At 40.8% G+C, this 14,916-nt stretch overlaps 1 protein-coding gene across 1 annotated transcript in view; it reads right to left on the bottom strand.

Moving 5' to 3' along the window:
- Nucleotides 1-1,384: 1,384 nt before the first annotated feature.
- The window catches only part of Lemd3 (LEM domain containing 3), a 55,548-nt gene continuing 42,016 nt past the window's right edge, over nt 1,385-14,916 (bottom strand). Inside the window, exons 5-13 of the mRNA XM_021175093.3 lie at nt 11,508-11,587; nt 11,273-11,418; nt 9,756-9,857; nt 9,540-9,642; nt 8,868-9,046; nt 5,905-5,986; nt 3,982-4,087; nt 3,814-3,892; nt 1,385-3,607 (exon numbers count right to left, since the gene is read on the bottom strand). Coding sequence (XP_021030752.1) covers nt 3,444-3,607; nt 3,814-3,892; nt 3,982-4,087; nt 5,905-5,986; nt 8,868-9,046; nt 9,540-9,642; nt 9,756-9,857; nt 11,273-11,418; nt 11,508-11,587 — 1,041 coding nt within the window. The 3' untranslated portion in view covers nt 1,385-3,443. The remainder of the gene's footprint in view (nt 3,608-3,813; nt 3,893-3,981; nt 4,088-5,904; nt 5,987-8,867; nt 9,047-9,539; nt 9,643-9,755; nt 9,858-11,272; nt 11,419-11,507; nt 11,588-14,916) is intronic.

Genomic DNA, 14,916 nt, shown 5'->3' on the forward strand with positions numbered 1-14,916 from the left:
TGTGTTTCCCTTCCCAAAGAATGGCTGCCAATGCTCTGCGGCATGACTCAGAGAGCTAGGCCGCGGGGAAAAGGGTGAAGAAGCCATGCAGGTGACCTATGATTTCGTGGCACTGAAACTCCAAGATGACTCTCATTAAGGACATGTTACACACTGTGCATCTCCATTCTGCTCACTTAGAAACTACCTCTTATACAACCTGCAAATACAATGTGAGGGAAACCCAGGGAGCGCAAGGTGAGGGTTTGATATTCAGGACGCACGCAAGAATGCATGCATCAGTGAATGACATGGCGGAGGGAGGGAGGGAGGGGAAGGGGGAGAGGGAGAGAGAGACAGACAGAGAGAGAGACAGACAGAGAGAGAGACAGACAGGGAGAGAGAGAGAGAGAGAGAGAGAGAGAGAGAGAGAGAGAGAGAGAGAGAATTTTCGAATGCAAATGCAGGGCAAAGACTTACATTGAAACTCTAACAGATACTAGGCCCTTTGTCTTAACTCATCCTTAGCTGTTGTGCCTCTGGTCCAGGAAGACACAGCCAAGCCTCTCTGCATCTCAGAGTCCTGCCTACTTTCCTTTTACGTTACTATTATAATGCTTTATCCACAGTATCCTTTAACTTACTATAGAAACTTTCACTTTCCTCTTTCTCCAGGATTAGCCTATGTGTTTTCCAAGTCTGAATTCTTAACTGGTACCAACTGTGTCAGCAATCTGTACGTCTAGAACATGACTAATGAATCAAATCTTTTTACTTGATTGAAACATCCAATAAAGATCTAAACGAATGGTCTAGCAGCTAAGTCAGGATGCATAAAACTGTTTTCTCTGTTGAGAATTCCCTCTTTGACAAAACTATCTAACTGAGCTGAAGTGCTTACTGACCCAGTTGATTCACATTCTTGTCACCATTTGGTCCAAACACTTGAAAGTTAAATGAAGTCATTTTCATAAAGAGAAGCAGAACTAGAAGACAGGATTAGAAAGGATAGGAAGAGGACAATGAGGGTAATGGGTGAACATACACACACACACACACAAACATAAAATATGATGACGCCCATAACCTGTATAGTTAATAATTACTAAAAATTGTTTAAAGATGATGAAAGTAGGTGGTTACAATGACCTTGTCACGTGGGCATGGTGCTCACCCGTGTAACTTCAGCTCTTGGAAGGCTTTCTTAGAAAGCAGGAGGAATCCACAAGTCTGAGAGCAGCCCAGGCTACACAGTGAGATCTCCATCTCAAAATAGTGAAGACATCCAAACTTTACAATTCTTATCCTTAAATACACATGCAACCATCCACCCTGAGGAAGAGATTTAAAGATCCCTACTTTCACGGCAAGAAGAAAAAGAGACACAAGACACTTAACATGTTTCTTTAAAACAAAGACGCATGTTTTTAAAAAAACCTAATAAATTTTTAATTAGAATGTTTTCCTTCTTTTTTTAAAACAGAACAAGAAACAAATTACATCAAAGCAGAACTTTTCAAATACCTAATTATTATACACATTCCCATCTGTCTTACAGGGAGGACTCTTGGTCGGCGTAAGAGTTCCAGGTAAAATAAGCTGCATAATAGTATATATTACAATAATAAATGTACAATGTTTACATGAAATATATCTTAGAAGCAAGAAAAAGATGCATCTGCATCAACAGGTGACCTGTTTAAATGCCACAACTATCTTATTTTACATTCACTCTTGCAACAGGTTACAAGATTGTGTCACTAAGCTCAAATAAATCACTATGATGCACATAACATACAGAAAGATTGGTTACTTTATATATTATATATATATATATATATATATATATATATATATTTTAACACATTAGCATCTGAGACATAGATTGAGAATTTAAAATTTATTCTCTTCTGAGAACAAATCATTTCTTCTTCATAAACATGGTGCCCACAAAAGCACACAGGTAAGGCACAAGGATTTTCTGTTACAGAATCGTGTGCATCATGTTTACTTAACCAGAAAACGTGCATTATCTGTGCAAGTGCATGCTGCAAACCAAACACATACACAGCAAAAAGAAAACTGAACTTAACGTAAAAATTAAGATTCATGTACTTCCAGCTGTTTCACATCTTCCCTTGGACCAACAATGATCTATCCAGCAGGTTATGTTTCAAAAAGCCAATTTTTAGGTTACAAGTAAACCTTGACCAGTAACTATTCAGATCTGAAATCATACAGTAATAAAGGAGCTTTCCTGAAGTAAACACTGAGGCACAAACCAATGGTCATTCGTGCACCATCTACACTGCAAACTTGCATGGCCCAACCTTCCAAGGAAAATTTGTCTAGTACATTTTGCTGCAACAATGTACCCTGTTTTACACTGGACATAGAACAGGACAGGAGCTAACAGTTCTTTAAGCTATAAACAGACTGGGAAATGACATAATCCCTTTAGTTCTGTCACAGTCCCAGTATTTATAATAAATACAGCTTTTCACAAAATATTTTCCAGTATCTGCCAATTGCTTTTTTATTGCTCACATAAATTTGAACTCATTACAGCTGGTGCCAGAACTTCTACACAAAACCATACTCAGATATTTTTATATAAAATCTATAAAAGATATTTTAAACATGTATCTAATACTTCCAGGTATTTGGCTGCTTGATCATCTATGACTGTACAGCCATATGTATATATCTGTGTGGATATGTACATATGTGCAGCTACATATGTACATAGGCACACAGCTACGCACATATATATGTATGTATGTATATGTATATATACACAGATTAGATTATGAGTAAAATAGAAAGCTTATTTTACTGCTAATGCAGACATTCTCACAATACAAGGCTTTCGCTACCATCAGCATTTATACATATATACAAAAGCCAATGTAAGGACATGTCACCCTCTTACACATGTATGTAGCCATTAAAGCCAAATAACTTTCCCCATCTTCCAGCTGCAGCAAATGAACCTTTTACGAGCAATAGAAACCTAAGGTTAAAGTGGGACGTGAACGGTTTTACCACAGTGGCCTGTAAGGAACGATGCGGCTTACTGTATACAAAAATTCACATTAGTTCACAAATTATGGAAACACAAAACAAGCTGCTTCGCCATGCTTGTCCGTGGTTCTCTAAACACTCTTGGTGCAAGCCTATAAGCACCATCTCTGAACCGCTTACTGTCAAGTCGGTGCTCCTCATGCCCAGCCTGATGCGCTGGCACTCCTGAGCCCCACAGACTGAGTCACACAGTCCTCCTCTGCCTCCTCAGCACTGCCTGCCTCACTGCAAACCCTTCGGAACCTCAAGATTTCCAGAACTTTCAAACAGCTGTCTTCAGCAATAAAAATATTACATACAAAAGCATTTTAAAAGGAAGACAGGAAGCCAAATGGGAATTTCCTATTTAAATTAACAGTCCTAGGAGTGAAGACATCTTTTCACGAACTTCCTTGAGAATTAGCTAGGCCAGTCCGCAGGCGCAGGTGAGACAGAGAGTTCATATGTTTATTTGCTGGCTTCAAGGGAGTGTTGCAAGTGAGGGCCTGGGGAAAGCGATGGTGGTATCTATCTAGTCGTAAGTATTTTACTGTAACCAATTTTCCTGTTGTAAGATAAAAAGAGTATTTTAGATCTGTAAAATGATGCTTAGTATTTGTAGAAAATTAACTGTGGAAAGAAATGAACACAAAATATTATCTAAATTATTATTCAAAAAATGTTAACCGAAAATTATTTTTTAAAAAGTCAGGCATAATCTAAACCAACTAATTACCCTTTCCAAATCTTTGTAAGAGTCAAATTTCTTACCATCAAACCAAGAGCCATGCAAGGCTTTAAAAGCCTTCCCAGCATATTCCGGAGACAAACATTTAACATAGACACAGCCCTGTAACATAAACAGAAAACAGAGACACGATAGTCTTAGTTTCATAGCCGCAAACCCGAAACGCACGTGTACGATTGGACTCGGCTTACCTCCCGCGAGTTCCTGTCTACGGCAATATGAACGATGCCGTCATTATCACTGCACTTCTCTAAAATCGCTTCTTGGATCGCCAGGTGCCAGTGATCTCCTATTTCCCTGGAATTAAAAGAAACAACATCAACCCTGCTATCCGGAGCTGCGCGTACTGTGCCCCACACTGCAGCGAAACCAAACAGTCCAGTCCGTCTGTGTAGCTCTATGCTGCAGGTTGTTCCAGCTCTGCAGACAAGTGTTAACATGACTGCTGCAACAGAGCAACACTGTTTTCTTTACTGTTAATAACGGCTTCCAATTGTAACTTATTTCTTAATATAAACACTACATTCCAAGCTTCTCTTTCCAAAACAAAAAGAGAAATGCCACAAGGCAAGCATGGTGCTGGGTCACCCCACCTCCGCGAGAGCCTCAGGAGCGCCTCTGCTGTGCGCATGCTCCAGTCGCACTGGGGCGAGCCACAGATGCTCCGGAGGGCAAAAGGAAAAGCAACTTGACTTTTAATCTGCCTAATGCACTAAAATGCTGGACTGCAATTGATTTCCTAATTACTAAAGCATGCTGTAGATTCCCTACAGAAGTATCAAGCACTGTGAAAAGCGGATCAGAGTGCATGCGTGTTTACAGCGACAGGACCTTCCTACATCTAATGCATTCTGGTATCACCTGTCATTGACTTAACAACCACAAGTGAGTGACCATAACATGGGATCAGCAGCTATTTTTCTTAAAACATAATTTCTACTGTCAAGATTTGAAGAAAAAAAAACAAACCACCCACCTCTAGCTGAAGAGCTATTGGCATTGATGGTTTCTGGGGCAGGAAGAGTCCGTCCTTTTTAAAGGGCGTGGTCTTTATAGCTTTACTACACTCACACTCCCCTGTAGAACTCCAAACCCAGGGCTGTATAGGAGGTGGGGAGTGGGAGTAGATCTGGGAGGAGTTAGGGGAGGGCTAGGGGATAAATATGATCAAAATACACTGTATGTATATATGAAATTCTCAACGAATAAAAGTATTATAATTAGAAGAAAACTAGAAAAAAAAGGTTTTATCTGTCATATCATTAACAGCTAACTAAGGTAGCTATTATAATAGCAAGTCTCAAAATTATTACAACTGATAACTAAAATATATTAGGAAGATGGTTCAGTGGGTCAGAGTGCTTGCTCTATAAGCACAAGGGCCTGGATTCAAATCTCTAGCTCTTTCTAAATAGCTGGGCAAGGCAGCCTATGCCTGTAACCAGCATGTTATAAGCAGGAGACTATCAGATCCTTAGAGCTTGCTCACCACACAGCCTAGGAGACACTTCAAGTTTAGTGAGAGACCCATGCATGGAGACTGAGGCACAGGTACACGCACACGCAGGCACGCACAGACAGACAGACGTGGTATTCTAAGGTAGTAGATGCTGTCACTCCCTGGATGTGTGCTGTGATGATTATGTTGGTCAGAAAAGTTCCAGAGTTCTTCTACTATTGTGTACATATAAAACACAGAATAAGGTGTGATGCTTTGTAGGGGGTTGTTCTATTTTCTGTTTGTTTTTATAGGACTAGAAATTTCTGCAAGATTAACGAAGGTAGCCTACTGAGGTAAAACTGTAACGATTCCATATAAAATGAACATTGCATTTGATAGAGGGCATGCATTATTTGTTATTAACCTACCTTCATGCATTTATGTTAGCAGTCACACTGAATACAGAGATTTATAAACATTTTACAAGCCCTTATTTTTCTGTGTCAAAGGTCAAACCTTTGCTTAGAATTTAACAAAAGGGGAAAAGTATAACATTTATAGTTAAACAGAAAGAAGTTATAAATTAGACACACAGTATAATAGATATAGCATGCATTTTACACCCAGATGCTTCAAATAAAAACAATTATGCATGTCTGATCATAATACTTACATAACTGGGTCAAACATATTTCGAATCTTTAAACATGGAGTCAAACTATTTGGTGGTGAATTTCTTCTATCTAAATGAAATGCTACAAAAAAAAAAAAAGCAACTGTATTACTTGCCATTGTTCCAGTTTGTTGAAAGACAATCATTTAGTTCATTAAAAAATTATTTGTGGTCTCCGAGGCTGCTTACTTACTACCCACAATTCCCTCTTCTTTCTCTCTCCTCCAGCTGAGCAAGATGCTCAAAGAAGGCCAAGGAAGAAGGTGGCTTTGGCCCCTGCTGTTGTCAAGAAACAGGAGGCAGAAAGGTGGTCAATCCTTTGTTTGAGAAAAGGCCCAAAAGAGATCTAACACGCTTCATCAAGTGGCCCTGCTATATCAGGCTGCAGTGGCAAAGAGCCATCCTCTGTAAGCCGCTCAAGGTACCTCCTGCTATTAACCAGTTCACCCAGGCCCTGGAAAGGCAGACAGCTACTCAGCTGCTTAAGCTTGCCCACAAGTACAGGCCAGAGACAAAGCAAGAGAAGAAGCAAAGGCTACTGGCCCGTGCTGAGAAGAAAGCTGCTGGCAAAGGCGACGTCCCAACTAAGAGACCGCCTGTCCTCCGAGCAGGAGTCAATACAGTCACCACCTAGGTGGAGAACAAGAAGGCTCAGCTGGTGGTGCCTGCCCATGACATAGACTCCATTGAGTTGGTGGTTTTCCTGCCTGCCCTGTGTCAAAAGATGGGGGTGCCCTACTGCATCATCAAAGGAAAGGCCAGGCTGGGGTGCCTGGTCCACAGGAAGACATGCTCCACTGTTGCCTTCACACAGGTTAACTCGAAGACAAGGGTGCTCTAGCTAAGCTGGTGGACGCTATTAGGACCAATTATAATGGCAGATATGAGATCCGCTGCCCCTGGAGAGGCAACATCCTGGGTCCTGAGTCTGTGGCTCGCACTGCCAAGCTGGAAAAGGCAAAGGCTAAAGAACTCACCACTAAACTGGGTTAAATGTACACTGCTAAGTTCTCTGTACATAAACATAATTTTAAAAAATATATTCCAAAAATTATTTGTATGCTTTTAATGAGCCAATTACTGTGTTAAGGTGGGTTAAGCTTGTCATTAATCTCTAGAGTCAACACTTGGGTGATAGGTATCTTTCAGGGATTAGAGTTGTGACAATCAGGAAGACTCTACAATAATAACATCTCCTCAGTGTAAGGTAAGATTCCCTCAAGGAAGTGAAACCGACTCTGAGAGCTGAGGCATAAATTAACAGTGGAGGAAGTAAGTAAGTGCACAGGACATCTCAGGTAGAGCAACTGGACACAGCCCTGTGACAAGAAGGGAAAAGGCAGATTCAAGTAACGAAAGTCAGTCAGTGTAGCTGCAATACAACAGAAAGATGAGCCCCGAAAAGGAGAAGTCGGATTATTCAAGACTGTGCTGGCTGCATGAAAGTATCCCGATAACATCCTAAGAGTTGCAAAACCACACAAATGTTTTAAGTAGAGGGATTGCACAACACGGTCTACCTTTAATATTGAAACAAAATTAAAGTAACTGTGTGGAAAGTCACTTAGGCAAAGTGAATTTAGAACCAGCCAGGTTATCTGCTGTGCACAGGGAGATGGCGATGCTGTGCAACAGTCGGGGCAGCAGAGCCATGGTGCAGTCAGAGGTAAAGCCTGAGGCCGACTTCCGGGAGTGTGGCAGAGCAGGTGAGGAAGAGTGAGCACTGCCACCTAGAGCAGGGGTACTTAGAGACGTAACGCAGACACGATGAGCTCACGCTCACGGCATGTGCAGTGTAGTGCTCAGTGGCAGGAACAGATACAAGGCACAAGCATGAGAGCTGGTGTGTAAGACAGAGCCATGGCATGAGAAAAAGTAAGGAAAAAAGAGAGGACAGCGCTGACGAACCGCAACACCAAAAGATGAAAAGGCAGAGTAGGAAGCAGAGGGCACTGGACACGACCACGGGACTGGAAAAGACGACCAGGGCGGGAGAGAAACCAGGGAAGAGATGCCACTGTCAAAGCCCACAGGAAAGTTTGATGAAGGGCTCGGCTGACAGACTCGGGCTGGTCATAGGAAATAAGTAATTCCATTTCCAGTTTTACAGGGCCCCGCAGCGGGTAACTTTCCAAGGAAAATTTGTCCTTAGCATTTGAAACAGCACATCACTTTTTAAAACTGAAAACATTATTTTTGTAAGGATATATTCTGATTATCATTCCCCCCCCCTCAACTTCTCTTGGATCCTCTCCACCGCCCTCCCCTAAATCTATTTAAGCTTTAAAAAGGAAAATTAGAAGGAAAAAATGGAATGGCTATTTTTAAAATAGCAATTCTAAACCACTTTACTTACCTTTTCTATAAATACTATGTTTAGCAAATATTAATAAGCAAGACTTTGTATAGGATTTGGTAGGAAAGAGGATTTACTATCTACAACTCCCTTCTATACTGTTTTATATTCACATTTCTCCTGTGTAGTAGAGGTACAGGCACACAAAGCAGCCAATCTTCAAGACTCCTTCTGTGTTCTACTCTATCTGTTCTGAAACTACACAGATGATTAAGACAAGCATGTAATGACAGCTACAAAAGACACTTGGAAAAGGACAGAGTCGGGCACAGGGGTCTTAGTGAGACCCAGGAGAAAGGCAACCACAACTGGAAATCGGGCTATGGAGGTCACGGTTCCACAGCACACCTGATGTGTCCTGAACATGTATTAGCAATGATTGTGGTAACACAACAACCATCTCATGGATCCACAAGAAGAAATATTGGTCTTTATTGCTGTAGACAAAGCAGTTCTGTGCTAACATTTATTCCTTCTATGGGGTAGAGCTGTAAAGGGAACCTTTGCATTCACATATTTTCACAGTACATTGTTTCAATTAAATATATATTGCATATTTTGAAAAATTAGAAAATCTTTGGTTTTGCTTAAACTTAAAACTACATACCTTGACCTTGCCACACTTTAGAGGGTATAACTAATGTCTTGTCACAAGATGCAGAGGGCTGGATCCACCGCCAGACTAGAAAGTCTGCACCGCCTACTCTTCGAGTCTCCGTACGGACTCTAGATTCGTTAGCAGCAAGGAAGTCAACAGCTCTATCCCAGACTTTCTTCATCTTTTTCCTATCACACAAACCAAACAACAAATTTCCCCTTGGCTTCTCGTCTTTTGGAAATGTTAGTAACTGAAACAACAGTTACTGTGAGCAGCTGCTCTTCACTGGAGATGAAGATGAGCTACTAGACTGAGAAGCCATACCTTGCAGAATATGGAAATATGCATCTTTTTTTCATTTTCAAAAAGTCAGGTTTAGCCTTCATTTAAAAAGCTTCAGTAGTAACCACCTCAGTCTTTAATATTACTAAAATCAATCCTAAGTGGCTCTGCTGTTTCTCAGTACGATTCTCACTGTCCTCGGGGATAGAGAGGAAGACTGAGAAGCAGGGATAAACAGATGCAGGAGCGGGAATGAGCGATAAACCAGCTGTCTTACTACACACTGAGGAGAGGGTGAAATACTTTAAAAACTCTATCCAGTCAAGTAGGTTTAGTTGAGAGGAGCCACAAGTCTCAGTAAAATGCAAGTCTCCCACAGATCCGTGCTGGCTTACACACCTGTCCTGCGGCTGTATTAGGGAATCGCGGACATGTGGAAGAGGCATGTAAGGCTGTAAATCTTTAGTCTCCTGGCAAGCTTCATTATGACTTCGCAAAACATCTGAAAATAAACCAACAATAACTTTACAAATAAATCAACTGCTGTCAACCATGCTGAAGCTTTGTCTCTGGTGACTGTTCTACAAACAGTTTAGGACTTTATAAGTTCCATACCTATAATCTTTACCACCATGTCATACATCTGCCTTGTCTCCTCTTCCTCCTTAGTCCAGCGGTATCTCATGTAACGGAGAACAACACACACCATCAGTACACCTGCAACATTCGGGGTTGGCGTTAAGGCTGTGCTTGGTAATGGTTCCATGATAGCTGCTAACAGTGACCCTCCCCCCCAGCCTCACGGAATAATGGAGTGCAAAGATGTAAATTTAACCGTATAATAATAAAGCTACGCTGAGAAAACCTTCAGTACTTTCCCAAAATTTCACCCCTCTTGAAAACAATTCTTCCATTACATTAACAGTTGAGTGTTTAAATCCCAATTACTAAAAATAAAAATAACTTTCAGATTTTTCTTTTAGCACTAAACTACTCAAAAACTGAGTTTTATTAAACACACCAAATATTAAATAAACTGAATTATGTTTAGAGTGCTAAGAAAACAGAAAAGAATAATTTCTTATTATAAAAATTCCAGTCGGGCATGGTGGCGCATGCCTTTAATCTCAGTGCTTGGGAGGCAGAGGCAGGCGGATTTCTGAGTTCGAGGCCAGCCTGGTCTACAAAGTGAGTTCCAGGACAGCCCCAGGGCTATACAGAGAAACCCTGTCTCAACCCACCCCCACAAAAAAAAAAACCAAGAATCTAAGTTTAAAAAAATTATTTCCCATAAATAACATTTTAAACCAAAAATTTAAGGGCTTACTTTATTTAAAAATAAGCTCAAACTTTAGCCAGATATGGTGGCACATCACTTTAATCCCAGCACTCAGGAGGCAGAGTGACTATGTTTGAGGCCAGGGTACTTTACAAAGTGAGTTCCAGGACGGCCAAGGCTACACAGAGAAACCCTGTCTCAAAACCCAATACAAAAGCGGCGGGGGTGGGGGTGGGGGGTGGGACTCAGCTTTTGTATTTCCCACTCTGCGTTCTACAAGTAGGTTTTGTAGGTTTCTACACACATCCTACTAAACGTGTTCCTTCTATGACATGTTCATGACAAACTTTTCTCTCTCTTTTTAGAATACCGTCTTCTAAGCCCTTGGGTCCACAATTGTCATAAATACCCCCAACTTTGCTGTTATCATTTAAAGATGAAGATGTGTCCTCGTACAACCTGTGTCAGCGGCTGACAGCACTAAAGTGGGAACTGTGGCCATCTCCAAAGTGGACCTAGCTGGAGGAAACGAGTCCCTGGCACAGGACTTTGGGACACTTGCCTCTGGCCACTCTCTCCTCTTTGCTTCCTGGCTGTCATGCTATCTGCTCTGCCAACCCCCCTCTCATGATAGACTGGCAACTCTCACTAAATACACCTTTCTTGCTGAGAGTTATTGATCTCTGTCAGGTATTTGATCACAGTCACACAAAAGTAAACGAAAACTTAGTGAATGAAGACGCCTGGAAGTAATTTCCAGCACCGTCGATGGAAGCAAGGAGTAAGCTGGCTCTCAGCTCTGGCATTCTGTGGGGTGGGAGCAGTGCACCCCCTTCTAATCCTCACAACTTACCTAAACATAACAACAATAACCTATGGGTCACAGTAATGAAAGCACGCCGGAAACGGCACCAGAAGGGCATCTGGGGCCTGGTGGACTGTAAAAACTGCACATCAGTTATGTTTGTCAACTCTTCCTCAGGCCCGTAACCAACACACCTATTTAAAAATAATTAAGGTAGAGATTAAAATTTCAAAAACCACTTCTTACAATACAAAATCATCAAATTGTAAATCAAATCCTGTACCTTATTCCAACATCTTTCCCATTTTTAAAAATCCACAGCAATGAAGTATTAAATACATCTTCATACTCAGGACCTAAATTCTAACAAGAAAAACAGAGACCCATTCTCAATAGTCCTATGTAAACCGTCACATAAACAACATGCTTTGTTTTCATTTTAACCACATAAACATAACGAAAACATACAACTCGGTACTAAAAAATAAAAAATGAAAAACACCATCTTCTCATGATTCCAATAGAAGCACTATTAATATTCTGCTATGCTTTCTTTCTAGTTTTATTATATTTACAAATTTTAGTTATTTGTTAAGTTTATTTTCAAATATCATTGTGATAATGAATTAAGTTTACCTTTCATAAATGGAACAGTATTTTCAAATAAGCATATGGCAAATTACTGAGACGATTCAAATGTTCAACAAGTGAAACTATTAAGCCTGTAAGCTCAAAAATGTGGATTGTAACTAATTATAAATTCAAACTTCCAAGTGAGAAAGTATAAATCAGAAAAACATACTTGTCATTTATGACTATAAGTTCACAGTACTTAAAGACTTTTCATAAATTGATATGACATTAACAAATGTGACTTTGATACAGTGTAACAGAAGGATGTTAACAACTCAGTAAACCAGTACTTTTCAACCCATTTTTTGTAGAAAATAATCATACACAGGTGAAAGATCCACTCATTCCAAGAGAGACCCAAGAGCTCTATGAAGCGGAATACAAACTTCACTGACAGGGCAACTCCTGCTTGGCTAGGGAGGTGGCTCAGAGGGCAGGGAGCCCGAGAGACAGGCATGAGGAATAGAGTTCAGATACCCAGCTCCATACAAAGGCCAGGAATACTAACATACACAGGGAACCACAGCACCTGTGGAGTCTGGGGGAGTGGGGGTAGAGGCAAATTCGGGGCACAGAGGACAGCTAATTTAGTCAGGACATCAAACTCCATCTTCAGTGAGAGACATGTTCTCCAAATAGAAGTTGGAAAAGGAGGAAGAAAAATACTCAACATCCACACCACACACACACACACACACACACACACACACACCACACCACACACCCTACTACTACTACCACCAGCAACTAACTGAGTTACGATAGATTCATGTGAGGCTGCAGTTTCTTGACATGCTTCATGCTCCAAGCACAACACCATGAACCTGCACTGAACACAAAGGACAATCTATTTTCCTCTTCATAAGCTGGGCACTAAGAGCTTTAGTTGAACAGCCTGACAGGTGGAGTTTGGTCTTCAGAAGCTATATAAAAAGCTAGATGTACTGGGTACATTTATGACGGAAACACTACTACTGTAAGATGAGAGGCAGAGACAGCCAGTAGAGACCAGGTGAGCACTGCTCCAGGTCAACCTCTCACCTACACTCACGTGCCTGCCATGACACTTAAGTATACGTGCAGGCACATGCACACAGACACTACAGTTTAAAGTATTTTTGCCATATAGAAAGCTCACAGACACTACATTTTATAAGTACTGTGCCATGTACAAAGTTCATTATAATTTCAAATGAATAATTTTAAATGTTTTCAGTTTTAGTTACTAATGTGATAATGTTTAAGTGTATACTAACACATTAACCACATCAGCCAGCCAGCCACACCTACACAGCAAGACCTTGCCTGGAAAAAGAAAAAATATCCCAGGAATATAAATTTATATATAAAGGTACAAATATATGCACATTTTTCATAAATAAAGGCCATTTAAGGTCCTAAAAATTATAGAAAATCCAAAGGCTTACTAATTGGTAGGGATGGGCAGGTATACTGTTTGTTTTTAATTATGTGTGTTATGTGCACGGTGTGTGTACATGTGTATGGGGAGGGGTATGTGGTGCATATATGGGTATGTGGCTGTGCGTGGAAAGATCAAAGGTTGACACACCGTGCTCCTCAATGGCTCTCCCCCTTACTTTCTGAGACAAGGTCTCTCAGTAAACCTGACATTCACTGTTAGAGGACTGAGCAGTGAGGTTCCCCATGCAAGCGTCTTTGCCTGCCCCTCTTCCCGCTACCACCGAGCAGAAACACTGTACCCTGTATTGAATGTGGGCTCTGGAGACCAAACTGAGGTTCGCATGCTTGTGTAGCAGTCACCTTCCCTCCTGAGCCAGCACATGGCCTGGGTGCACACTGAAACCAGGATAGTCAGATAACAGTGCACGGCACTGTATCTTATACACTATGCTACAATTACACTTATCATGGAAAAGAGGATCTCATACACACAGGAAAACTCCTTTTTTCAGCCAATTTCTATCCACTGTATGTGTATTTTGTACTTTAATCAACTCCAAACATTGTTATTTACTTTTCTGCCTTTGGTGCTAGGGATCAAAAAGTGGGACGATATACATGCTGGGTAAGCCAATCTAGCACTGTTCACCTAAACCCTATTCAATTTCTTTTAAGAATTATTTATTTTATGTGTATGAGTACACTTCTTCAGACACACCAGAAGAGGGCATCAGATCCCATTACAGATGGTTGTCAGCCACCGTGTAGTTGCTGGGAACTGAACTCAGGACCTCTGAAAGAACAATTTGATATGTTTGCAGATCGGATATTTTAGAGCAAAATTGCCAGTGAATTAGGAAGTTGAAATGTGTGGCCCAATGAAAACAATTTCCAGTGTCATTGGAGAATCTGTTGGTAAAATAACAGTCAGTGCTCTTAACAGCTGAGCCATCTCTCCAGCCCCCTATTCAATTTCTTAAACATTAAATCTTAAACAACTTTTTTAAAAAAAAAAATCTGATGCCGGGTGTGGTGGCGCACGCCTTTAATCCCAGCACTCGGGAGGCAGAGGCAGAGGCAGGCGGATTTCTGAGTTCGAGGCCAGCCTGGTCTACAATGTGAGTTCCAGGACAGCCAGGGCTATACAGAAAAACCCTATCTTGAAAAACAAATAACAAAAAACATCTGTTTATCTTAATACAATATATATTTAATTATGATCCACACCGCGCCAGCTCTTTTGCTAGAAACTACAAGCACAACACTAAACCAAGCAGCTGAGGTCTCCTATGCTAACAAAGCCCTTTACAAAGGATCACTTTATGCACTTTCTATAGTGCAAAGGCTGCGTTTGAAGTTTTAGAAATCTCTTTTAAAAATGATTTTAGAAATGTCCACTGAATTATTTTACCAACAGATTCTCCAATGACACTGGAAATTGTTTTCATTGGGCCACACACTTCAACTTCCTAATTCACTGGCAATTTTGCTCTAATATATCCGATCTGCAAACATACCAAATTGTACAAAGCACCACTAACTGCCAGGGATCATAAATGACTGACACAAAACTTTTGCTAGGATTTTTTAAGATAATAAAGGTGGCTTACAGGGCATGTGTTTGAATTTGCTTTATA

Source organism: Mus caroli, unplaced genomic scaffold (assembly GCF_978045245.1).
Source record: "Mus caroli unplaced genomic scaffold, Mus_caroli_1 scaffold_9, whole genome shotgun sequence".
Classification (NCBI taxonomy): Eukaryota; Metazoa; Chordata; class Mammalia; order Rodentia; family Muridae; genus Mus; species Mus caroli.